Consider the following 26,922-nt stretch of genomic DNA (forward strand, 5'->3'; position numbering starts at 1 on the left):
ACAATTTGTTCTTTTTGAGTAGAAGTAAAGGATAATGTCCAACACATGCTTGGTTTTCAGTTCACCTTTGCAAAGTAAAGGATTAAGAGAACTGTAGGGAGTGGAATAACCACTCTGAGGCATTTGAGGGTCAGTCCACTTGTCAGGATTTAAGGTATTGTTTTCTATCTAGCTTTCGCTGCATATTTTATTAACTAACATTATGTAGTTCATGGTGATGTTTTAATGAGTAGAAAAATATTTTTAAAAAGGGGGCTCAGAACAACTTTATCCTCCCCATAATTTCTGGCAACAGTTTCATTCATATGACCAAAAAACTTTAAGGATGGCACAAAGGTTAGAGGGTGGAGGGCAAATAATACCAAGCCTGTCATTGTGAATTGGTATCTGTTTCCATTTTTTGTACAGTGGTATAACTAATCTCATTTATTTTGGGGCTGTACCAGTTTGAAGATGAATCCGTTGTTGAGAAATGTTCTTTTAATACATTCTGATCATATTTCTGCAGAAAAAAATGTCACTTTCAAAAAATTCAGCCTTTTAGTATATGTCTCACTTTATTTTAGTTATTCATTTCCCCCGTTAATGTATACGCAAACTGTAACACACAATATAACAAAATAGGACATGGAGTGCATACTATTACCGGTGATTTTTATTTCTAACACTCAAAACATTTTTAATAAACAAAAAATATCCTTCTGCAACAGCAACATACATGTGTATGACCCTTTAAGATGTTATATATATATATATATATATATATATATATATATATATATATATATATATATATATATACATCTACACACACACTAAAACAATTACAATCTATAATAAAGGCACTCAAAATGTATTGCAAAGCGAATGCTGGGGAAATATTTCTATGATTCTATGAAGTGACGTCCATCATTTTGTTTGTCAGGTTAGAAATCTGGTTTTAAGCTTTGCCCTTGTGCTGAGCTGAAGTTGAATGTGTTCATACTAAACTCAGTCAACAAAAGGTGGCCGTTTGAGAGGCGTTTAAGGCCGTTCTGAAGTTGTTCCCTTTGAATTTTTGTGCCAATGTCCTCTTGAAGCAGGGACTCTTTTCTCTCCTTATCCTGAAGCATCTGCAGCATCTCCCTCTGCAGCTGGTTGGCAAACTGCTGCAGCATCTGATAGCGGATCACCAGGGGGATCTGGTCAGCAAGACGCTGACCAGCAATCTGTGAGTGGAGAAGACAGAAATAAGGACGTAAAAAGCTTTTGTTTGTTACTGTCTGTAATATGTCAGAATTTGAAGATGGTTGTTGTTTTGTATTAAATTATTAGCTGTGAACAAAATCATAGAACATTTCGATATTTTGTAACCAACTTAGTTGGTTACATTGTGTTCACATCTAAAGAAAAACAGAAAAAAAGTCATACCAGACTAAGACTTAATAAAGTTGAGTAATATTCTTAAAACAAAATAAAACAAAGACTAAAACCACCCCAGATAATAGGGATGCGCTAAAAAGCTAAATCCTTCATGTGCCGCCATCACAAAAATATTGTTGGTGTCTCTAATACTGTCAGACCTGAATTTGGACCTGGCTTTGAGAAGACATTAAAACATTTATTCTGTATTAATAAATTATTAGGCGGAACAAACTAACATTGTTACTGTTACTGAGGCCAAACATCTCTAAGTAAAAGATTTGCTTCTGTACTGATGTCTATGGGCAGATAAACTGGATTTGTTTCTACTTTGTGGCCCATTTTTGTCCCATCAAGCTGAATTTGTTGGGGCAGTGAGCAAATTCAGGCTCTAACCCAAATTTCCTGTTTGTTGCTTTATGTGACTGTGTCATAAATATAACAGGTGTTCATTTCATTTAACTGTATAAATTCTAAATTTCAGCTTTAGTTTTAGTTTTCTTCTTTTCTTTTTGTTGTTGCTTATCTGTAGTCACTGTTTCAAAGAGTCTACTTTTTCTCTTATATTGAAAAATTCAGTGGGATGTATCTTTTGACATGGCAAGAGTTTATGTACTATATCATGTTTTTAAATGCAAACATAAAAAACAGAGTTTCAGTAACATTTACTTGGTAATAGGATTTAAGGTGTTTCAGCATCTCTTTCAGGGTGGCCCCACTGCTATTATTGTTCACCAGGGAATTTACAGCCTCCTCTTCGTCTTCCCTCTTCCTCTTTGCTAACATCTGGCTGTATGTTGTGTCCTGAGTGTAAACGATCAGCTCCATCTGAAACTGCATCCTCAGTATGGCCTCTGCTTCAGCTTCCCGTTTAGTTCTGATGTCTTCAATCTTCAGCTAAATCACACAGAAGATGTCAGTACATATTTATCAGTGTTTAGTAATAAATATACAACAAGCAGCAAAGGAGATGTTACCATTGCTGTTCTGATGAGGTTAGGAAAGCCAACCAGGCTGCTCTGTGCCAACTCAAAGAGCTCCTTCTTCACAAGCTCTAAAAAGAGAAAATTATCAATATATAAAATTAGAAAATGAAAGAATATCTTCAAAGTAACATGTTCTGTGATGACTTTCAATGATTGCGGTATCATAAAAAACATGCCTGACACATCTTTGAGTTTCTGGACAGCAGGCTCCTCCAGCTGTTTGATCTGCTCCTGGATCATGGCCTCAAACGTCTTGTAGTTGATAAACCCTGGGAGCTCTCTTCCACGGTACTTTCGTTCATATTGAGAAACCTCTCTCTGAATATTCCAGTTGACTATAATATGGTTGTAGTTGTGGTGGGAAAATAGTATTAATAATTAATAATTTCATCTTTTAACAGTAGGTATATTAGAGGTAACTAATTAACAAGTTTTAAATTAACTTACAATTTGTTCCAGAGGTCTCTATGGCTTTCCTCCATACTGCAAACTGAGCTCTCAGTATGGAAAAGATGCTGGACTTGTATCCACATTTTAATTCTTCACCTTTGGTGAGACTGATAGCATCCTGTGTGAATGCTGACACTCTCTAAGAAGGAATGGTTTCAAAGAACAGGACATGTTGTTTCCAGAAGCTCATATTCATTTTTCTTACACTTTTGTTTAGGAGGTGCAAAACCTGCAGCTGGCAATTTTTTGTCTCCTAAAAAAACTGGTGAACTTACATCAATGAGGAAACCAAGTCTCTCAATTGCATCAGATGGGGGTCCATTGCTTAATTTGTCCAGGTTTGCCCGAGTTTGTTTAAGTTTCTTTTGTATCTGCTCATCAAGCCGTGGCAGAGATTTCTACAAATCACAGGGACAAATCACATCAAAGCTGGAGTGGGTTAAAGCTCTCCCCAGTGACCTACAAAGGTAAAACAGTAATAGGTATTCACCTGAATATGATGCACCAGTTCAAGAGTGAGTTTTTCTGCCAGGTTAGGAACAGTGGCCTGACGCTCCTCAAAGAGAGTCCTACAGCACAAACAAAAGGTTAGAGTATAAGCAACACAGCCTAACACACCACAAACACTTGTTTGCATAATTTCCAAAAAGAGCAAACTTACTGGAAATGGGCATGCTCTTTGAAGAAGGCTTCCTCATTTTTTAGTGCTTCAGAAAGTGAAACCTTCTCTGTGATCTCCTTCTGACCCCTGCATTTGACCACCATGTAGCCCTTCTTCAGCGGGATGACTTCATTATGGACAATTTTAACCACGTTCTCTTCTGTGCCTTTGTCCACCAGGTCAGGTTTAGTCAAGATACCTGACAGAGAGAGATAGTGTTGGATTCCCCACCTTATGAGAAAAGCAGCTGGATAATGATGATGATAATAATCATTAATGAGCTCCAGTCAGAGCTTGGTGCCAGCCATTAAATATTGCTCACATTGTGACAAACTAATAAAAAGATTAAATGAGATTCAACAGTTTCCTCACCAGTGAAAACAGAACCAACATGGTAAATGTATGCAGTAAGCATACATAGTAACTATATTTATTCAGTGGATAGAGAATAAATGACCTAAGAGAGACATTTGCTTATAAGCCAGGTGGCACTTTTTAAAATCAGTTCTAGTTACCCAAAGTCCTCTCTCCTTCAGGATCCACCTGCTGTGCCATCCTCAAAGCCTCTGTGGTTGCAATATCCACGTTGCATGGAACAACCACCAAGCTGATGGTTTCTTGTTTTCTGATGTTATTCTGGATCAGTCGTTTTATCTGAAAGTATTAGCTTGTAACGTAACAAATATCAAGCTACGAAATGGAAAAATATAGTTGCAAAAGTTATACAAACTAATCGTGCCCAAATTAGGATTGTTCAAATCAAGTTGTGAATGAATGTAATACCCATAAAAGATCACAGCCATACTTTTCATTTTTTCACAAGAGAAATATATGATATGATTATATTATTGAGCTGTGGTTTGGATAGTGTTCTGTGGGCTGTACTGATAGCAATCATGCATATATTTATGATGGGGTCTTTCTTGCTTTTCTAAAAATCAAAAGTAAAACAGCAAACATGTGACAGGGATGAATTGAGCTGTACTTTAATCTGACTTGATGCATTCTACCACCAAATGCTACCTGTTCACCAATGTCCTCTGATTGTCCACTGACAGCCACCCTGGTGATGCCAGGCAGGTCGATGAGTGTCAGATCTGGGACATCAGGGGAAGCAATCTCCAGACTGATGAGGTCATTGCTGATCCCAGTCCCATTCCCCACCAGTTTATCTTGTGCTGAAAAGAGGATTTGGTTTGAGTCACACCTAAACAATAAGTTTAGCTAGCCTATCTTCTGCCTCCATCAATAACAGTGACATTTAAGAATACTTCACGCTGTACCTTCCCGAATCTTTTTCTCCACAAGTGAAGGCTTTTTTAGCTCTTCTTTATAGTCACGGTAGCTTATATTTCCATACCACGCCTCTCCTTTCTTCTTTCTTGTCATCTTCAGTTCTAGTGGACATCTTGTCACAATACCTGTGTTTTTTATGAGTGAATGGTGAGACAGAGAGGAAAACATTTGAGTGAATACCCAGAGTATTTGATAAGATCATAAAAAAGCAGTCATTATACTATATTGCCAAACACATTTTCTTATGTGTCTGCAGGAATATCTAATTCTTAATCCATAGGGTTAAACATGATGTTGGCCCACCCTTTGCTGCTTCAATTCTTCTGGGAAGGCTTTCCACAAGGTTTAAGATTGGATTTACGGGGATTTTTGACCATTCTTCCTGAAGAGAACATGTCTCCACTACTCTAGAGTCCAGTGGTTTATACCCATGCATCTGACTCTTTATATTATGCTTGATGATGTGAGGTTTGCATGTAGCTGCTCAGCCAGCTAAACCCATTCCATGAAACTTTCACTTTCTGTTCTTGAGCTAATCTGAAGGCCATGTTTGGAGGTCTGTAGAAATTGAATCTCAAGCAAACTTTTCTTTCCTTGTTATTATGGGGTGTTGTGTGCAGACTAAGGTGAATAAGAGTGAACATGACAAAAATGTGGAACAAGTGAAGTGCTGTGAATACTTTGCAGATACACTGTAAAATTTTCCAGAGGAAATTATTCAATAAACAAGACGAGAAAGAAAAGGAAACAAGGGAGGGCAAAGGAACCAAAATGAAACAAGACAGAGAGGGAAACAGTGAAGGTCCCAGAAACAGAAACTCAAATAGACCAAGACTCAAAGCAACAAGAATGAAAACAGAAACTAAGAAAACAGAAACAGAAACTGAAATTTATCCAGCCAGCCCGACATTTGTCTCGGCTTATCCAAATATATTCAAACGCACTTCTATAGAACCACGTCAGAGCCCATGCCAGGATAAGACCAGTGGTCAGGTAGTACTGTAAGGATTTGATTTGAACAAGTTGTTACAAGTTGAATTTGAACAGAGAAATAACGCCAATTAAACAAAGGTAAGGGATTTCAAATGTATATACACTATCGGTCAAAAGTTTTAGAACACCCCAATTTTTCCAGTTTTTATTGAAAATGATGCAGTTTAATATCTCATTGCACCCTGAAATGAAAGAATCTTACAAATAAGCAACTTCAGTTAAAAAAAAGAAAAGAAATAATGGAATCAATTTACAGACTAAAACGTATTCTAAACTTTTGTCTCGCCACCTTTGGCAGATATAACAGCTAAACCAAAATCCTCTGATTCAGTTGTGGCTTTGGGTGAGCCAGACCTCATCCTTTCAGTTTCTGAGTGCCTTTTGATGGTGAAGGAAACTGTAGTCACTGACACCTTGACTTTCTTTGCAATTTCTCTGTGCATTTTTAACTGTTATGATGGCTTGTCTCTCTTCCATTATTAATTGCCTTTTTTGGAACAATAAACTACTCTCTGCAGTACAATACTGTTCAACTGATGCTCACGAGGGTATGTGTTACGACTGCTGTCGTAATGCTGTTTCTCATATGCAAATTTAAGTGTGCAGGTGCCTTCTCGTCATTGGTGGATCCAGGGGACAGTTCCTGCGGATTGGCTAACTACCGGGAGACAACGTATTTGATGACACCGCCATGGACGGCCAGCCATTCATCCTCGGCCCATCCTAACTGGCAGACTTTATGTTACCTGTCTAGTGATGTTTGTTTTACACAGGAGCATGTAGGGGTGGACTGCCCTTTTCTTTGATTACAGTTTTCTCATGTTTTTGTTAGTTGGGGAGGTAAGTTCCTGTCGTTTGGTTTAATTCTTTTGAGTAGGCAAGTTTGATATATCCTTGAGATAGGCTCCTTTTGTTTGTTGTTTTTTGTTAGGTCCACCCCAAAGTTATAGTCCGCTCCTTTCCTTTGTTTTAAATCCACTCATTGTAAATAAATCACCATCAAACTGTAGTAATTGTGTGATGTGCTGCTTGGGGTCGGACGGGGATGGATCACCCTTATGGTCTGGCCACCCCGAGACGGGCTATAACAGTATGGTACCACAGTGTGTTCCAACACTGCCCTTATGCAGACAGAGGGGATTGTAAGTAATCCAGAAAAGATGGAACACCTGTAGGAATTAGTAGCACCAGCTTTCAAGGCTTGATCGACTTCCATTGCTGCAGAACATCTTTAAATTGTTAACCCATTTTGTGTTCCCTGAAAAAGGCCTTTTTGTATATGTGGCACAATGATAAAGATAAAGACATGAAAATAGCCGCCCCCCCATTTTATTTTATACTCAAAGACACTTTCTTTTGGTAAGGCCAATAAATATGTTGCACGGGAGATGAGTTGGCCCACCATTTCGGCAGAGTAACATATAATTCTAAAATGTACTTTTTTTTTTTCATTTTTGGGTAACATTAACTTTTTTAACCTCTGGCCTTTCTAACCTTTGTGCCATTTCAAACTATTCATCGGACTTGAACGACTTGTATTGCAAAAAATAACTGGAAAAATTAGGGTGTTCTAAAACGTTTGACCGGTAGTGTATATTACAAGGGCGTAGATTTGGTTTTGGCATTGGTGGGGACGGATGATTCAGCCACCGAACCCTGCCCTGTTTCTTTTTTTTCCTTTTCGTCTTTGCTTCTTGATTAAAAAAAATGAGAAATATACTTGCCTACATATGCTATTCTACATGCTTTTAAACCATTTAAAATTACAATTTATAGTTTTATATGTGAATTATATAATGTTAAGTTACTATTAAACAAATGACTGACTAAGTATTTTATACTTTAGTTTACTTCAGCCATATTCCATATAAATCAGGTATCATACAAAAATAAAAATAGCTTAAAATACAGCCATGACAATAAAATAATATGACTTTAAAGACTTAACAACATTACTTCAGTTATACTACACCAACATCTCTTATACATTAGCACTAAGGGAACACTGAATGACCTGGTGGGTTTTGTCCATAAAACTACTCATCTAAGATTACCACAAAGTAACAGATCTCTTAGCAAAATTATGCAACATTTTAGGCACTATTGCCCCTATCAAATCAGTGAGCTGGGATGTTTTACTCTAAACATGAACTACTGTTACAGCAACAGACATGGACTACTGGTGTCCCACACAGCAACTTAATGTCCAGTATGTTATTCATGGTTACATACAATTTTAGACTGATGTGGGCCAAAGCCTAAAACGATGTGCTGGGAGTTTGCTGTTCTCCCCGGTTCAGATATTTGAAGTTTGCACAGCTACATTCTCGCCTGAAATTTTTTTAAAAGTTTATTTTGCAACCCAGAAAGAGTAATAAGAGGGGCACTGAAATTCGGGATTGTCCGAGAAAAAACGGGAGGGTCGGCATGTATTGCCTTGCATAGCCTGTAACGTTATTATGATGGACAGATTTTATGAGTGAACTTGACTTTAAGTGACTTACAGGTTTCTTTGAAAAATACTTTCTTATGTCCAGGTTCTTTTTGCTGCCATCCTCCTCTCCTCCTCGCAGCGCAGGATTGCCCTATGGGCTCAAAATGTGGTCATAAATATTTTGTACTTGTAAATCGGTTTTGTACTTGTAAATCAGGATTTGTATGTGTAAAAAAAAATTTGTGTGTGTGTAAAAAAGATTTGTATGTGAAAAAAAAAATTGTGTGTGTGTGTAAAAAAGATTTGTATGTGTAAAAAAAATTTGTGTGTGCGTAAAAAAGATTTGTATGTGTAAAATAAATTTGTGCGTGCGTAAAAAAGATTTGTATGTGTAAAAAAGATCTGTGCGTGCGTAAAAAAGATTTGTGTGTGGACTTAGCCAAAAAAAACCCTGCAAGTTACAAGTATGAATTTTGACCCTATTTTTCTTCCTTTCATCTGATTGGTCAATGTCATGTCAATCACAAATGTAACAATCCAATCAGAGAACAGATGGGTTTGGCTGTCGGAGGGGCGCTTTTTTTAACTGCAGGTCCTTGAAGGGTAGCAGCTAGGTCCCCTAACTTTCAGTAGCTGTTGAAAGGGTAAAGTTGTGGTATATCAGTGGTTAGAAATACCATTATTACTTTAGGATTAGTTTAACACAAAGTCAGGGCTGACCCGGGACCATGGCTGTGAGTCACAGTGCGCAGCATAAAAGTCCTTTCACATCACATCAGACACGGGATGTGCTGCTAATGCTAACTGCTAACTAAAAGCAAAGGATCCAGAATTTGTTGCGCTGGCTGCTGGGCTCTGTGGGTTTTTGCAGCAGCTCTACCTGTACTAGATGCACCTGCTCCTTGTCTTTTCTGTCTCTGACTTTATGTCCTCTACAAGAGTTTCTGTTTTTTTTGCTGGTTCTTCAAATGTTCAATAAAAACATGTATGCTAATTCATAACGAAGAAAGCTTTGTAATGAAGACTGTCATTTCCAAAACACTGCCCGCCCCCCGCGGTCCGCAGCGCTGTTGAAAAGGCTGTGGAAGTCCCTATATTAAACATGTAGACCTGTGACACAAAAATCCCCAAACTCGGACGACCACAGACTGTTTTCCTTCGTGGTGATGAAGGAAAACGCTGGGTTGGCATGTAAAAGGGCATTTATTCCCTTCAAAGACCTGCAGTTCAAAAAAAGTGCCCCTCCGACAGCCAAACCCATCTGTTCTCTGATTGGATTGTTACATTTGTGATTGACATGACATTGACCAATCAGATGAAAGGAAGAAAAATCGGGTCAAAATTCATAAACATTGCTTGTAACTTGCAGGGTTTTTTTTGGCTAAGTCCACACACAAATCTTTTTTACCCACTCACAGATCTTTTTTACACATACAGATCTTTTTTACGCACACACAAATTTATTTTACACATACAAATCTTTTTTACACACACACAAATTTTTTTTACACATACAGATCTTTTTTACGCACACACAAATTTATTTTACACATACAGATCTTTTTTACGCACACACAAATTTATTTTACACATACAAATCTTTTTTACGCACACACAAATTTTTTTTACACATACAAATCTTTTTTACACACACACAAATTTTTTTTTGCACATACAAATCCTGATTTACAAGTACAAAACCGATTTACAAGTACAAAATATTTATGACCACATTTTGAGCCCATAGTATGGATTGCTATTTGTCACATGAAGTAGGACTCCAGCAGAGAACGTAATTTAACTCTTTCTGCACCGCTGGGTGAATGAGACGTTGGCAGATCGTTTTTTTTTTTTTTTTTTATTTCTATCGGTTTTGTTTTTCTTTACTCGAAGAGATCAAATTTTTGGTGGGGACAATTCAATAATCGCTGGATATTGGTGGGGACATGTCCCTTCCGTCCATGCCAAATCTACGCCCTTGGTATATTATTTAAGTAAGGTATGAAAGGATTACTTATATACTGGACTGTCACGATTCTAATGAACAGTGAGTTTGCTCAGCTGGAAATAAGTGTCTTCTTACCAACTCCTCTCGGCAGTGCCACCCCGGACAGCGCCTCCAACACAGAGCTCTTCCCCGAGCTTTGGTCCCCTATCACGGCGATAGCAGGCAGCGCCAGGTCCTTCTCTACACCAAGAGAGCGGAGTTTATCAATGAGGTCAATGCAGGGACGGACCTTTTCCTCATACTGCTGGTTCAAAGAGTTCATGGTAGCTAATGTTTGTCTCCTGAAAAATGATTTTGTAGAAAAGGTAAAAATGACAGTGTGAACTGTAACCTGCTCTATCAAAATTGTTGGTTTAACCCGGAAAAGAGTTTGCTATAAGTTTCGTTTCTTGGCATCTGTTGTCGCATTGTTTATTCAATCATACAGAGAGGAGGCAGCTTCTTCTTAAAGTGATACTTTCTTTAACTTAATTGACTCTGCAGTGTGCACTATAGAGTCCATCCATCCATCCTCTTCCGCTTATCCTTTTCAGGTTTTTGCATAAGGGGGTTTGGAGCCTATCCTAGCGGCATTACAATTCTTCACTTTAATTATTTTTTCCTAAATCAGCAATTAAGTGAGTTCGGTTAGGTTTCATTTCTTTCATTTCTCCTGTTACTTTACCCTACTTCTTGCAAGATCACGGGAGATAGCCTTAAGCTGGGCAAAACGCAAAGTTCCTGTTGCTAAACCACAGTGATTTGGGTCATCCAGCATCCTGTCCACGGAAGAGGAAAAATACTTATTCTTAAGTCTTATCCTGAGCATGTTTTTCTCTCGATGTATGTATGTGTGTGTGTAAATCTATGAGAGAAGTACCGTGAAGCTCATGATTTCTAACTTCAGTAAATGCTTTGCTGATGAGTTTGATACCTTAATCAGTTTCAGAGGTATTTACTTTGGCACAATGTTCCGTTTCTGAATTATAGTCCTCCGTAGAGGGAAACAAGGAAGCCCATGTCCATGGTGTTGAAACTATGTAACTGATGTCAGCAGACACGATGCTCAGCTTGAGGGGTCAAAATGGGAAATCACAAAACAGTGAATGATGTCATATCCATCTTTTGTATTATTTATAACAGATCAATCATTGATCAATCATGAAATGATAATTGATAATTGACTGACAAAGGCTACTATTTAAAGTTAAATGGCTGTGGTGATTTTCAAATAAATACTTGAACTGCCTCAAATCAATACATCACTCATTGGTTGTACTTTCTAAAGCTGAAAAGGGACAACATCTTTGGTTTTTGCAGCAGCTGTGTGGGAAATGTGATTTGGGACATCAGGAAACTGCATATCACAGTGTCCACACGAAGCAGGACTAATGTGCACTCATGATATGTACGTGTTTTGTTTTTTTTGTTCTTTTACACTTGATTTAAAACCACAGTGGACATTTCATATCCATCCATCCTCTTCTGCTTATCATTATGGGGGGGGGGGGGGGGGTTGACCAGCCTGATGCAGGGCAAACACCACTTCAGATTTGACAAAGACAAAACATTTCAGTGCAGAGATGTGCTTCTTAGTAGAGAAAAAAATACAGATAATTTCTTGCCCCTACTGCCCCTCACTTAAGAATAGCAAATAAACAAACCTAAAAAAAACACAATTTTTTTAGGATCAGTATCTGGTACTATGTGAATACACACTCTCAGGAGTTTAGCTCAAACTAACATATAATAATAGCTGCTAAATTTCCCCGAACCACAGTTTTGCAGGTATACGGCACTGATATTTTCTTTAGAGCTTCTCATATAGTAGGCACATAAACAGTCTAATCAATGCAAAGTGATGGTTTCACAGAATCCAAAATCCAAGTTAACCTTTTTTGAAAGACCAAGGTCCTGATAATATTGTATTTTAAATTTGTGTAAAACCACAAGGGGGAGCTAAAGTGCACAAGTGTTTGAATAGTTAAAAAGTTTCCAGTATCTAACAAGTGCATGAGAGATGAAAGCAGATACAATAATATAAATAGAATCTCAGTGATTTACTTAATTTTGTTTGGAGTTGGAACAGATAAACATTATATCTCAGCCAAAAGAAAGTAGAGCAGTTTAGTATGAGCTGATCAGTTTATTTATTCATTTTAAAAATTCTTCAAAAAAATAAATAAAGAAGTCAGATTGTTCAATTAAGTAATATTACAGATACAATTAAGATGGACTGGTAAATTAAGACAAAAAAGGACTCTTTATTTAAACTCATTTAGATAATGTGTAGTTTAAACATCCATCCATTTGCTTCCGCTTATCCTTTTCAGGATCGCGGGGGGCGCTGGAGCCTATCCCAGCTGGGCGAGAGGCGGGGTACACCCTGGACAGGTCGCCAGTCTGTCGCAGGGCCAACACACAGGGACAGACAACCATTCGCACTCACATTCACTCGCACACTAGTGGCAATTTGGATTATCCAATTAACCTATCCCCACAAGCTGCATGTCTTTGGACGGTGGGAGGAAGCCGGAGTACCCGGAGGGAACACGCAAACACAGAGAGAACATGCAAACTCCACAGAGAGAAGTCCGCAGCAACAGTGCTAACCACCGTGCCACCGTGGTTAGCACTAGCATTTTGTTGAAACAGTTTCAACAAAATGTGATTCAGTTTAAGTTCCTGCAAGGAAATAATCTAAGCATAAACCTATATATTATAACCTATATATAGCACCTATGAGCTCTTATAGGTCTATTATTAGGTCTATTTCCTGTTTAAGCAAAGAACAGATATGTAACATTTTGGATTGATGGCCTCAGATTTATTATCTTAATGAATGTGAATGAAAAGACTCCATGTTATAGTACATATAATACATCTTCCCATCACCGCTAACTGCAAAGCCTCCACATCTAAACCTTGAAGCGACTCTGCAGAGCAGCCCTCTTGGTGCAAGTGTCAGAATCCTCCATCAGCAACAACTCCAACTTTTCCTTGTCCTGAAGCATCTGCAGTATCTCGCTCTGCAGTAGGATTGCTGGATGACTCTTGCAGCATAAATCACCAGTGGGGTTCCATCAGCCATCAACCTGGCCACCAGCAATCTGAAGCAGGAAGCAGAAAAAAACAGTTGTTAATCATTTAAAAAAAATACACTCTTTGTAAATGTACACTCACTGATTTTATTCATATTATTTTTTCACTAAATTTAAACCTAGCAGTCATAACAGAGACGTCAAGACACTCCCAAGCCAGCCCAAAAACATAATCTCTCCAGTGTGTACTTGTGTGTCCCCTCATGCCCAAAGCACCTCATCTATGTGGTGTCCAGAACGGACCCAAATATGCTTGAACCAATTCAACAGGCTATTTTGATGTGTAGGAGTTGCAACTCTGCTCTGAGTCCCTTCCAAATGACGAGGCTCCTCACCCTATTACTATAAGATGTAAATCAATGACAGATATTGATCGATAGCCTTGTTCAGCTTTCTTTTCACCACAGCAGACTGGTCAGAGGTGGCAAAAGACAACCCGTTCTCACTCCCGACGCGTAAAATAATGACAATTTGTCACGTCCCTTAACTTCTCATGCTGGCGCCTAAGGTACCCTTCCACGTTTTTATGCGACGCTGTGGGTTGTCAATTCATTCCAATATGAACCCGCTCGCGGCGATCAGAGACGCTTCGAGCAGAGGCTCCAGCCATCCATTTACTCCAATAATAACCCCGTCACGGCGAAACATGACACTGTGAAGCACAATCTAACTGGAGAACCGGGGACCCTCTCCGCGAACGGGTTTTTCTCCCTAATTTAATGCTTTCTTTTAATGACATCGTAACATTTCTCAACAAAAACACATGAAAGTATCACTGATAATTCAACAATAAAATCGCTTCATGTTGTGGCCATCACACAGTGTTTTCCAAACTGATTCACGATCTGAAAGTGCGCAGATTTAACGTACATAATCCTTTGTTAGGTTTATTATTTTCATTTCACACGTAAAACACATTTATAGATTCATTGACCACTCCTGTTAGTTTTGGATGTGCTCGGCTCCAACCAATCAGACGCAACCTGTGTAAGCAAAGGATGATGGGAGAACGGAGAGACCCATTTATAAGAATAAGAAAATGAGGCGGAACCCCTCAGGTTAAAGTTTTATTTTGTGTTGAAGAGTGTGTTTATCTATAAAAAGCTATATTTAAACCATAGTAGATAGTTAAATACTGTATTTTTACAAGCTTAGTCACTCAGGGTTTTTACTGTTCTACTACCTAAATTGTGCAGCACCCGGTCCCCTTATCCTATAGATCTATTCTTAGCTGTAGAAGTTTAGAACTTACTTTTTCTCTTTCTTTTTTCTAATAACTTTGTCTTTTTCATTTGTTTCTCTTAATACCAGGGGTTTAAGACAAACATGTAAACGCAAAGCTTTGTTTTTATTTGCCAAACAATTTAAAACAGATTTTTGCTTTTTCCAAGAGAGTCATTCCACACCTGCTGATACAAATTTTTGGAAATCACAATGGGGTAATGAAGTCTGGTTGTCCCATGGCTCTGAGCGTTCTGCTGGAGTTGCCACGCTTAAAAATTATTTTTCTGGAGATGTGTTACACTCTGACTGTGACACCTTAGGACACTACCTCTGCTCAATAATCAGACACAATAACAGTACTTTCATTGCAGTAAATATATATGGTTACAATAATAAAACTGAAAATGATAAATTACTTGACTCCTTAGAAGAAAGAATTAATTTCTGGCTCTCCAAATACCCAAATTCAGTCCTCTTAATTGGTGGAGACTTTAACATTGCTTTAGACAATATGGTTGATAGGTGGCCTCCAGGGCAGCAGTCTTCATACAGTGCAAACTTAAAAAATTTTATGGGAAAATCTAATCTTGTGGATATTTGGAGAGAAAAATTTCCAGATGATAGACTCTTTACTTGGAGCAATAAGACAGGATCCAGGCAATCACGTATTGACTTTTGGCTTGTTTCTGACTCTATTGATAAAGATAATATTACCGTTAATATACTTGCCACCCCCCTCACTGATCATAGAGCAATTTACATCAACGTCCAAATGTTTTCACTGGATAACATACCTCATAAATTCTCCTATTGGAAGTTAAATAATTCTTTACTAAAAGATAAAATGGTTAACATGCAGATTAATAAATTAATTGTTTATTATTGGAACAAAGCTAACAGAGAGAAGTCCTTTTGTACCAATTGGGAACTTTTTAAATTTGAAGCATGCAAATTCTTGAGAAGATACGGGAGTCAAATTGCTAAATTAAGGAAAGCTGAAGAACAAGAAGTAATAAGCAGAATTGCCTCTTATTACCAGAAGTCCCCAGAAGAAATCTCAGAGGAAGATAAATTGAGTTTACTAGAACTTCAAAATAAACTGGACGGTTTATATCGACGCAAGGCTGAGGGTGCTTTCATAAGATCCAGGAAGAGGTGGCTGGAGGAGGGCGAACAAAATTCTGCTTACTTTTTCAGACTTGAAAAATACAGATCAAAAACAAACTCTATTCATCAACTAAATATTAATGGCATTGTCTCTGACAATCCTGGAGAAATTTCACATTTCTGTGCCGAATTCTATACTAAACTATACAACTCAAAATATAATGAGGCTGTCTCAACAGGATTTTTCAATAATATTAAAAACCTAAAAACTATTGTTGTGGAAGATAGAAGTTATTGTGACAGTCCTCTGACTGTGGAGGAAGTTTGTAATTCCATTTCTGCACTTAAGGCCAATAAATCTCCCGGCACAGATGGTTTGACTGCAGAGTTTTATAAATCATTTTCTAATCTCCTGGCTCCGTTTTTACTGCAGGTTTTTACAGAAAGTATAGAGAATAACACCCTCCCTCCTTCTCTTACTCAAGGTCTCATAACACTTATTCCAAAACCAAACAAAGACTTACTCTTTATTGATAATTGGAGACCCATCTCCCTGCTCAATAATGACTATAAGGTTATGGCTTTAATACTTGCTAACAGAATTAAAGAGGTCTTGGAAACAATTATTGATGAGACACAATCAGGCTTTATGAGAAACAGACACATTTCTAATAACATTAGACTGGTTTTGGATTTACTTGATTACTCTGATCTGGTACCTGACAATAGCTTCATTCTCTTCCTGGATTTTTATAAGGCTTTTGATACAATTGAACATCAATTTATTTTCCACTGTTTGGAAAAATTTGGCTTTGGCAAGTTTTTCTGTAAAGCTGTCAAAACCTTATACACAAATGGCAATAGTTCTATTAAAATGATTAACGGCTCCACCCCGAGATTTGACCTGAAACGTGGTATTCGCCAAGGATGTCCTATTTCACCATATTTATTTTTACTTTGTACACAAATTCTTGCAACTAATATTTCAAACAGTGTTGTACAAGGAATCACCGTAGCTGATAAGGAGCTCGTCATCAGCCAGTTAGCCGATGACACCACACTCTTCTTGAAGAATGCAAACCAAATCCCACCAGCCCTTACTGTGATTAGTGATTTCTCTGAGGCCTCTGGTTTATGCCTAAATCTAAAAAAGTGTGAGTTACTAGCAATTAAAGACTGCCCTGCAAATACTATCTGTAATATCTCTGTTAAACAAGAAGTCACATACTTGGGACTGTTAATATCCAAAGACCAAAAATCAAGATGCTCTTCAAACTTCACTCCAATTATACAGAAAACCCTAAAAAAGTTCAACCAGTGGCTGCAAAGGGACTTGTCTTTGAAAGGTAGAGTGTTAATTACTAAAGCTGAAGGGATATCCCGATTAACATATGCTGCTCTCTCCTTACATCTGGATAAGAAAATTAGTAAAGATATTGACCGTATGCTCTTTAATTTTATATGGAAAAACCGTACGCATTATATTAGAAAAACTGTTGTGATGAATAAGTACGAATCAGGTGGGCTTAACATCCTAGACTTTTCTACTTTAAATAACACTTTCAAAATTAATTGGGCTAAACATTTTCTTAAAAACCCTACCTCTATCTGGAACTTTATACCATATTATATTTTCTCTCGTTTTGGTGGCTTTAATTTTATTTTAAATTGTAATTACAATGTTGAGAAACTCCCTGTAAAGCTTTCATCCTTCCATAAGCAGGTCCTCTTAGCGTGGACCCTCATTTCTAAACACAACTTCTCACCTCACAAATACCTTATCTGGAACAACAGAGATATTTTATATAAAAATAAATCCCTTTTCCTGGAAGCTTGGATCCAAAATGGAATCCTATTGGTGGCTCAGCTGGTTAGTAAAGAGGGACAACTACTTACTTACGACGACTTTATTGCACTATATAATTTTCCAATCAGTGTTCAGGAATTCTCAATGGTGCTTGGTGCCATACCCTCAGGGACTTTAATGTTATATAAAAACACTGACAGCTCAATATCTACCTCAGTCACTCTCCCTGATCCAGCTGAGTCACCAATAGGAAAAATCTGCTTTTCACAGGAACTTGGTAACAGCAATAAGAGAATACGTAGTTTATTCCAAGAAGATATCGTCTCTCTCCCATATATAATATCTTATTGGAACCGATTTGTTCCAGATATCAAGTGGAAGACAGTCTGGATGGTCCCCCATAAATATTTGATTGTAAATAAGGTGAAAGAAGTCTCGTTTAAAATTCTACATAAATGTTATCCAGCCAGTCACTACATGGTAAAATTTAAAAGGGACATAAATACTAATTGTACTTTCTGTGGGGATCATCCAGAAACTGTGACACATCTTTTTTGGTACTGTTCTTTTACACAGAGATTCTGGAAGGAATTTAGCAGGTTTGTTATTGTCCATATTTTAAGGGAGTTTTCTTTACGATGGGAAAATGTTTTATTCTGTTTCTTTAAGTTCCCCAAGAAGTATGATAAATGTTTTTTTTATGATAAATTTGTTAATACTTTTAGCTAAATTTTTTATCCATAAATGTAAGTTCACTAACAAAACACCATATTTCTGTCATTATTTTAAGGATGTGGAAATGTACATACAATCAATATCAGACTCCACCAACAAAAAGGCTCTCAAAACAATATATGTATGTGAATTTTTGCGTGTATTCTTATAATTGTTACCTTTTTCTTTTACCCTTGGCTTTTTGTGTTCATGTTCTGTTGTTTTGTATACTTCATCTGTTCGTATGTTGTATACTCATTGTTTGTTAAATAAAGTTTAAAAAAATAAAAAATAAAAAAATAAAATGAGGCGGAACTGATTGATTCTAATGCAGGTATGTAAAAAAATATATATATTTAAAGTAATACCTTAATGTGTGTTTCAAAGTTTGTTTTTCATAAAAGTTTCAAACAAACAGAGGTGACTGATCTCCAAACGGTGTAATGCATTTAAAAATGGCTACAGCTACCGTCAGCATGCTTGCTAGGTAATGACTACACGTGGCTACTGCAGCATTAGCCATTTAATCCAATGATGATGGATTAAATGTATTACAAACGTTAAAGGACTTGTTTGTTGCAAAATACCCTCACATGGTGCGTAAAGCAGTTTTTGCGCTAAGAGTTCTGCTAGCTCTTTACAAACTGATGATGCTAACGTTAATTGCTAACATTAACTCGAGCGCCAAGACTGAAAATCATTTGAATTGCGTTAGTTATGTGTTTATGTCACTGAGTTCTGCAAAAATCTCTTTCCTCTTTAGCTTGAAAATGAGTGATTCAGAGGATCCCGAGCTGGAGGAAGAGCTTCAGGCTGCTGACGAACTCCTTCAAGATATGCAGGTAACATTTTTAGTGGAAACAGTTGTTAAAGAGGGAACACGCTTGTCTAATATTTTGTACGGAGTAAACGTTATATTATTTGAAATTATTATTTTTTTATAAATTTTTATATATGTGTATATATAAGTTTATGTCAAATTAAGTTGGTTAACTTAAGATGTTTGATAATCTTTGCTTTAATCATGGACTGTATTTTAGGTGTTCCCATTTTTCCTTGTTAATTGCGTAGAATGATGCACAGAGTGAACCTCAGCCAAGACCAGTGCGCTGGAAAACACGTGACAGACAGGGAGATTTTATTCCTCAAAGACCATCAACCAGTCGAAGTACTAGTTGCATGCCACGTGGTCAGTGTTCACACAACCATTGATTTTATCTCGCAACTTGTTTTCACCAAAGAATTTCAGTAAGTAAATATTCTTCAATCTCTTTTTCCCCCCCCCAGTGTCCAGAGATCAGCATCAATGTCCACGTGAAGAACCTAGTTATGTTGCCAGTGTCAACCCAACAAAAGGTACTTTACCTTCTTGTATATATTGTGATTTCTGTTTACTTTTATATTTGTTGTTATAGTTGAGTTATGCAGGGCTTTTGTGCAGTCCTAAGAAACATACTGCCTAGAGTGTTTTTCACTTTGTGGAAGAGTTTCTTCCTTTCTTTATTTTTTTTCTGTTAGTGTATGGAACTGAGGTGCTTCGTCAGGAGCTCCTTCAGTTGTTGGAGGATGGAGAAGAGGACGCAGCCATGGCTTGTGAGATGTCGTCTGAGTCAGCTGCTACTCACTGGGCGATCAGAAATATGGTGTCCTCGCAAAAGTGGAAAGAGGCCAGGCCTTGTCTTATAGACAATATGTTAGCTACTCTGGATCCACAGTCACACCGTGTGTGTCAGTGTGGCAAACAAGTAGTTGTGAGGTGTCTGGACTGCCCGCCTCTTCCATTCCTTTGTGCTGACTGTGATATTGCAGTTCACACACGCTTTGTCCTGCACAACAGAGAGGCAGTAACAGGAGGGTTTTTGCAGCCTTCATCAGAGTTTCACAAGCCAATAGGTACGGTTTTTAAGTCTTATGCATTTCTTGCTATGTACGAGTATGAGTGGGTGCTGTTATTGTATATTTATTGTGTATCAGTTAATTTCTAATTCTTTTTATATATATTGTGTGTTTTAATGTTAGTTCGGCTGTTGCCTGTGCAAAGGCCAGACCATGTGTGTGACTGCCCAGCAGGTAACGTTGAGGTTTCACCCGGCGCAATTGTGGCTCTTGTAACCATAAATGGTAAGTTGCCCTTTTGTCACACACTACATACACAATAGATGTGTTTGGAGGTTTTATTGCAAATTGTGCATTGCTATCTTGGTTTGAATTACCCTCGGCCCGCAGTATATGTGGGCACCTGTCAAAGGTCATTTGGATTTACCAGACCGATTTGAAAACAACATGAAAAAAATGAATGTTTTGAGCCATGACTGAATTTATCCTTATCCTTTCTAAAGGCCGTTATAACCTTGCACTGCCAGTGGTGAGCTGCACCAGCTGTGGCCTAATGTGGTCCCCCTCAGTTAAGGACATCCTGGGTAGTGGATATTAGCCTGGCACCTTAAATTTCTGCACCCTGTTTTCAATGGATGTCTTTCAGTCTTTCTATGACATTAAGAAGGCTGCAACAGGGATGTCACTTAAGGCATTTGTCAAAATGCTGGATGAACGAACAGCCCATTTTGGAAGGGTGAGTTTCTAAATTTGCCAAGTTTAAGGAAATTGTGCAAATCAATGTTTATGATGACTGTCCTTGAATATTCTGTTGTATGTCCTCTATGTAAAAGACTGGCCGAATATCAGCTGATGCCTTCAGTAAAAGTTTCTTGGAGTGGAGTGCTGTAAAGTTTGAGGTGGACAGGATGTGCAAGGAGCCATGCTTTAGCTGCCCTGCCTGCACTCCAGACATGCTTGCCGTCTCAGTTGATGGAAACCGCAAGCTTTATCACTTTCAGTCTAACGCAAGGTACGTTATGCATTGTGTACATAAGTCAAATATGGATTTGTAGAAAAATGTATTTTAATGTTTCTTTTCAAACAACTGTCACTGTGTTCGTTCAGCACTTCAGAGCAGGGGAACTTTGAAGGTGTCTTCATTGAAAAAGATGAGGAAGTTGCTGAGTTTGTGAAATACATCCAGAGACACACAAATCATGTAAGATACACATATATATTAGTGCTGTTAGCGTTAATCTTGTTAAAATGACGTTAATGCCATAACCATATACACATACGTGTGTGTGTGTGTGTGTGTGTGTGTGTATACATATATGGATATATGGGTGGATATTTATTTTATTTTTCTCTTGGTGTTGTCGTAATACTATTTACTTTACTTGATCTTAATGTGTACTTAATTTTGTCACCATGTGTATTTAAAAAAAAACAACAACATGATTTTTATTTTGTGTTATCAGTGCTGTCCTGGGGAGATATGAGGTCTCGTGTGACTTAAGGCTAATTCAGCTAATTGTTATGCATTTGTTTTAAAAAGTTTGTCCCTGATAGGGCTTAATCATGCCATGTCTTTTATGTTAAAATCTTTGAGTGTATAGGTCCCAGGGAAAGGGTTGTGCGGATCTTCATCTTGGACTGCAGCAAAGGAGTCGTCCAAAAAATCCACTGGGAAGTTGGATGAAGAGGGCATGGAAATAGCTGTTTGTCGCCACGGAGTCCTCTTAGCTGCATTGAACATGTTTCGAGGGGAGATCTTTGCTTACCCTCTTTTTCTCCAGAGGAAGTTGGCAGCTAGCGTCCCAGGACATATTACGTTCCTTTGCTTCAATGTGGCCTGTAAATATTTCCCCTATTTAACCAAGGTGGCTCAGCAGTGCCCTGAACTGAGGAACCTCTTGTCAATGCTTCCTTTTCTCTCCGTCATGCATGCAAAGGCTCACACTTGGAAATGCGAGGTATACTGCAGCTTGTAGTTTTGGATTAGTTTGAGACATTTTGTTATAAGGTTGAATGAATTCAGCAGTCATGTATTGTGACCTCCTTTCTATAGATCAAATGGGGAGGTGCGTTTCAGGATGGGGCCGGTTCAACAGTTGGAGAAGAGGTGGAACAAGTAAACAGTTTCCTGTCTAGGGCGGCCATCACAACGAAGTACATGTCTAAAGCAGGTATGTGTCCGTGTCTGAGATTCCACTCAGTCTCCTGCTCATTAATTCTTATTTGTATACTAACTGAAATGCAGGGCGAACAGACATGCTGACCCTCCTGGCTTTGGGCTGGAACAAAAGGAAAGTGGAACAACTGGGCCGCACTATGAGCCAGAGATATCTAAAGGTGATTTTTTTTTTTTTTTTTCCCAAAAACCATTTTAATGTGTGTGGTAATGGGGGAAAACACCAGTACTCTTTTAATGTCAATATGAATGACATTTATTAATGTATTCTTAGATCATAAGGATCCTTAGAGAACAAGTGGAGAGCCTGAATGCGACCAAAAATGAGCTGGGTGTGGATGACGACACACTGCAGCAATGGGTGGCCGATGTGTAGAAATGGGCTGAAGGTGAGTCTCAATATAATGCACTCGTGTATAACAATAGTACCCACCATGGCCTCATTAAAGAACTTAAGGTAGAATTAAGATCTTTCTGACAGTGTCAACAAACAATGAAAAAGAAGCCTTGTAAAAGCAGAATTTATGGCAGAGTTGTTGCGTTTCATCAAATTGGATAGAACCTGGGTTGAAATGATGTCGTACTAGTTGGTTTTATAAACCTGAACACCAACATACTTGTTATCTAATGATAATGCAGCACATGAAGGCTCCAGATGTCTTATAATGAATGTCATCAAGTCAGTGATTACAGAGTCCACTGTAGTTTGGTGACTGTTACTCATCCTGTATTCTGATTAATATTCCTCTCACTTAGAAAGTGATCAAACTGATGGCAGCCTTGGAGCGTTGCAGGCACGAATAGAGGAGCTTGTCGTCATCATCAGAGTGCGAACACAAAGTCTTTACAGACAAAATGGTACGTCCCAGTTTCTTTGAAATGGACCGTTTGATACTTAGCTTGTACAGCTACTTTGTAAACAGAATAAAATCAGATCCAGGTTTGTTTGAGCTGGATGTGATTTGTTCTAGCAAACAAATTGATGAGTGTAGATTAAAATGTAACTATATACATTATGCGAAGGTGTGAATTTTTTATGATTATTTACAGATAGCAACAAGAGGCGACACAGAATTCGCAAGGTCATCTTAGTTGAGAAGAAACGCTTGGTGGCTGCTGTTGACGACTACAACAAGCTCGCTGAACCAACAAAGCAAATCGTATCCAGTGATGCCCTCATGCTGACCGACATTTGGCCCTGGCAGAGCACAAGTGAACGTAAGCTCTTGATTTATAAATATCCTTTTTAAACAAACTCCCAGTATCTGAGCAGTAGTTGAATGTTTTGTTCTTGAATCATAATATGCTACTATGTTTTCCCATCTGATGTTGTTAAACTGTAGCTGCTGCTGACCTCCGGACAAAGAGAAAGGTCTTTGAGAAGGTGATGGCTGTGAGGCGCCTGAGAGAGGAGGAGATGATCCTTTGCAGAGAGATGCGGCTTCACTGGACAGTGTTGCGAATGCGATCTGTGGTGTTGGGGACAATCTCCTCAGACTGTAAGCACTTTATTTATTTATTAATTTTTTGATGAATCGATTGAAAATAAGAGCAGATGCTAAAGTCTTACTGGATCTTTTACCTATATCTAGATTGCTAGCTAACACTGCCTTCTCCCTTTAAAAAAAATGTTTAATTACAGGATCCTAATTCCTTGTGTTTATGAGGTGAGTTTTTTTTGTTTGTTTTTTTTTTTTTTACTTTACTCATATTTATTTGTTTTGTTCTTTTTACAGCCTCCTTTGTTGGCATGTCGGAGGATGCACAGAAGGGACTCTGTAGCCTGGTTTTAAAAAAACAAAGTGAACTGAAAGCTGAAATGCTCAAAGTAAAGGACGTGTACAAGAGAATCCTCAGCCACCAACCACTCCTGGAAATGGACTCGGAGGAGGAGGAGGACATTCCAGACGATGCCACTGAGAGTGATTTGAGCACTTCTGATGAAGACTGATTGTGTCATCATTGATGTTATGTTTGGTAAAATAAAAAGTTAATCACATCTCTGTTTAATGTGATTTTTCAACAGACATTTTACATTTTGAGAAGAAAAATGGAATTTCCTTGGTGCAGTTGTTTACCCTGAATCATTCTTTCCCATCTAATTTAATGACTAGTGTACATGTTCAGATACGATAACATAATTTAATTTATGGGATGCTTTCTGGGCTGCTCAAATTATCACAAAATTTAAAAGCACCAGGCAGCACACTCACAAGTAAATTTTTTGTTCAGTGTTTTGTCGAAGAAATCAACAAGTACAATTGAGATGTTTGCTGTAGTGGTGTGTTTGTTAAGAAGCATGCCAGCACACTGGTGAACTGACAGTCCCAGAATGCACCCGAGCCAGTGACTCGCCCCAGAGCAAATGAAATTGCTTATCTAGAAAGGCAACCGTCATCAAAGAAGAAGTAAAAGAGTAGGAAACGAATGGTAAGGGAAGGTACTGTGGGGTAGGAAAGAAAGGCCAGAGCTGTGCAAAATGACCTCCAGCAGGCCACAAATGTGCACGTCTGCTCAAACGGTCAGAAACGGACTCCATGAGGGTGGTATGAGGGCCCGACGTCCACAGGTGGGGGTTGTGCTTACAGCCCAACACCATGCCGGATGTTTGGCATTTGCCAGAGAACACAAAGATTGGCAACTTTGCCACTGGCGCCCTGTGCTCCTCACAGATGAAAGCAGGTTCACACTGAGCACTTGTGACAGAGTCTGGAGACGCCGTGGAGAACCTTCTGCTGCCTGCAACATCCTCCAGCATGAGTTTGGCAGTGGGTCAGTTTTGGTGTGGGGTGGCATTTCTTTGGGGAGCTGCACAGCCCTCCATGTGTTCGGCAGAGGTAGCCTGACTGCCATTAGGTACTGAGATGAGATCCTCAGACCCCTTGTGAGACCATATGCTGGTGCGGTTGGCCCCGGGTTCCTCCTAATGCACGACAATCCTAGACCTCATGTGGCTGGAGTGTGTCAGCAGTTCCTGCAAGACGAAGGCATTGATGCTGTGGACTGGCCCGCCCATTCCCCAGACCTGAATCCAATTGAGGACATCTGGGACATCATGTCTCGCTCCATCCACCAACTGCACCACAAAATGTCCAGGAGTGGGCAGATGCTTTAGTCCTGGAGTCTGGGAGGAGATCCATCAGGAGAGCATCTGCCACTTCATCAGGAGCATGCCCAGGTGTTGTAGGGAGGTCATACAGGCATGTGGAGGCCACACAGACTAGTGAGCCTCATTTTGACATGTTTTGAGGACATTACATAAAACCAGATTAATGATTCTGTATTGCATTGATCAAGGAACCAACCCAATAGGAGCTAAAGGAATCCTCTTGACATTAATTCACTCAGTAAGTTTGTATTATGTTTAATGTGCATTTTCTTCATCAGTTTAGAACATAACATGTTAGCGCTCCCTGGTCCTTTTTGGAGACAGATCCTGAGACAGCAGGCAACTATGGAGAACTCGTGTCAGCTGTGGTAATTAAGGAATACTTTGATTTAATATTGAATTCATGACAACTATCCTCAGGCACATATTCCTGGATATATATAATGACATAAGTAAACTCCCATTTTAGAATCATTGCCTTCTTTGATCTGACTTATTGCCTCAGACTTTGGCCCTGTGTACCCAAAACTACAGAAAATCCATGACACTGAGTAAGAGGCCTTTATCATGTTATAAGTGAGAGAGTTTGGTGTAACAGTGGTTGAACATGCCAAATCAATCCACAACATACTGCCATTCCCCAGCTGTAACCTGCATATGCATCAAACCAAAATCCAGTATCATAGCCACATGATAGACATACAGATGAGGTTAAAGGGCTGTGTCATTTTGCCAGATAGCTTCATCCCAAAAAAGATAAACATTCTTCAAAAACAAAAGTTTGTGAATATTTCCAGTATTGCCAGGCCTAAACCAACCTGTTAAACTTATCAAATTATTGTCATAGATACGAACCTATTGATTGAAACAGAATAATCCATTGAAGCCTCCATCATCATCCAAGATCACTGTTACTGTTCAGATTATTTTATCTGTGTTTTCCTCTAGAATGGTTTGAAAATCAGCATTTGATCAACAGACTTTTTAAAAGTTTATTTTGATCCTATTGTTTACGTGTGTAATTGCATTTGTATTGAAATTATGACAGGAAAACCCTTAATCAAATTGTATCTTTGATATCTAATAATAATATTAACAATAATGTTACATATGTAATATGTACACAATATTAATGTGCAAACAAACAAGAAAAATAGCAAAAAATGTCAATTTTTTTCTAATACCCTGTATGTATATATATATATATATATATATATATATATATATATACATATATATATATATATATATATATATATATATATATATATATATATATATATATATATATATATATATATATATATAAACCACATATGACCACAACTCCAAATGTGCAATTGTCACTGCATCTAAACATGACATATTACAAAAAGGTAGAAACATATAATATACAATATGTTCTGAAGCTGGTACTGGTGCAGTTAACTTTGCTTTAGGCTCCCATACACAGTAGGTGTTACTTACTATACGTGCAGTGCAGTATTACTTTAACTTGTAATATGTTATAATAAGCAAGTCACTTCTATATTTATGAGGATGTAGACAATAATGTTGGCTGATATGTAAAACTATGAGATATCGAGTGCAGGGAAGATATTATTGATCGATCAGATTCATGAATGTGTTAGGTACTTAAG

At 38.2% G+C, this 26,922-nt stretch overlaps 2 protein-coding genes and 1 pseudogene across 3 annotated transcripts; 2 read left to right on the plus strand and 1 right to left on the minus strand.

Moving 5' to 3' along the window:
* Positions 1 to 815: 815 nt before the first annotated feature.
* On the minus strand, positions 816 to 10,574 carry LOC146386634 (interferon-induced GTP-binding protein Mx-like). The gene is made up of 12 exons (XM_084927797.1): positions 10,305 to 10,574; positions 4,782 to 4,919; positions 4,522 to 4,676; positions 4,014 to 4,152; positions 3,499 to 3,697; positions 3,328 to 3,406; positions 3,113 to 3,235; positions 2,835 to 2,976; positions 2,564 to 2,722; positions 2,379 to 2,455; positions 2,071 to 2,298; positions 816 to 1,208 (listed from the first exon to the last, which is right to left on the minus strand). The coding sequence occupies exons 1-12, from the start codon at positions 10,489 to 10,491 to the stop codon at positions 927 to 929; spliced, it is 1,908 nt and encodes a 635-aa protein (XP_084783923.1). The 5' UTR covers positions 10,492 to 10,574; the 3' UTR covers positions 816 to 926.
* A 7,888-nt stretch (positions 10,575 to 18,462) lies between these two features.
* On the plus strand, positions 18,463 to 23,051 carry LOC146386635 (uncharacterized; annotated as a pseudogene).
* Positions 22,616 to 24,172, plus strand: LOC146386636 (uncharacterized). 2 transcript variants are annotated; one of them, XM_084927795.1, is made up of 4 exons: positions 22,616 to 23,031; positions 23,224 to 23,391; positions 23,517 to 23,672; positions 23,910 to 24,172. In XM_084927795.1, the coding sequence occupies exons 2-4, from the start codon at positions 23,352 to 23,354 to the stop codon at positions 24,122 to 24,124; spliced, it is 411 nt and encodes a 136-aa protein (XP_084783921.1). In that variant the 5' UTR covers positions 22,616 to 23,031; positions 23,224 to 23,351; the 3' UTR covers positions 24,125 to 24,172. The 2 variants fall into 2 exon arrangements, with proteins under 2 accessions (XP_084783921.1, XP_084783922.1); XM_084927796.1 differs by having other exon boundaries at positions 23,224 to 23,385.
* The last annotated feature ends 2,750 nt before the right edge of the window (positions 24,173 to 26,922 follow it).

Source organism: Perissodus microlepis, chromosome 5 (genome assembly GCF_051167445.1).
Source record: "Perissodus microlepis isolate ML-2025 ecotype Zambia chromosome 5, ASM5116744v1, whole genome shotgun sequence".
Taxonomy (NCBI): Eukaryota; Metazoa; Chordata; class Actinopteri; order Cichliformes; family Cichlidae; genus Perissodus; species Perissodus microlepis.

Excerpts from the sequence above, each read along its gene's own strand:
- LOC146386634 (XM_084927797.1), bottom strand. The coding sequence starts at position 10,491 with ATGAACTCTTTGAACCAGCAGTATGAGGAAAAGGTCCGTCCCTGCATT. Across the intron at positions 3,236-3,327 it reads AACTGGTGCATCATATTCAG|AAATCTCTGCCACGGCTTGA; the intron begins GTGAATACCTAT and ends TGTGATTTGTAG. Across the intron at positions 1,209-2,070 it reads ACCTTAAATCCTATTACCAA|ATTGCTGGTCAGCGTCTTGC; the intron begins GTAAATGTTACT and ends CTCCACTCACAG.
- LOC146386636 (XM_084927795.1), top strand. The coding sequence starts at position 23,352 with ATGCTGACCGACATTTGGCCCTGGCAGAGCACAAGTGAAC. Across the intron at positions 23,392-23,516 it reads CTGGCAGAGCACAAGTGAAC|CTGCTGCTGACCTCCGGACA; the intron begins GTAAGCTCTTGA and ends GTTAAACTGTAG. Across the intron at positions 23,673-23,909 it reads GGGGACAATCTCCTCAGACT|CCTCCTTTGTTGGCATGTCG; the intron begins GTAAGCACTTTA and ends TTCTTTTTACAG.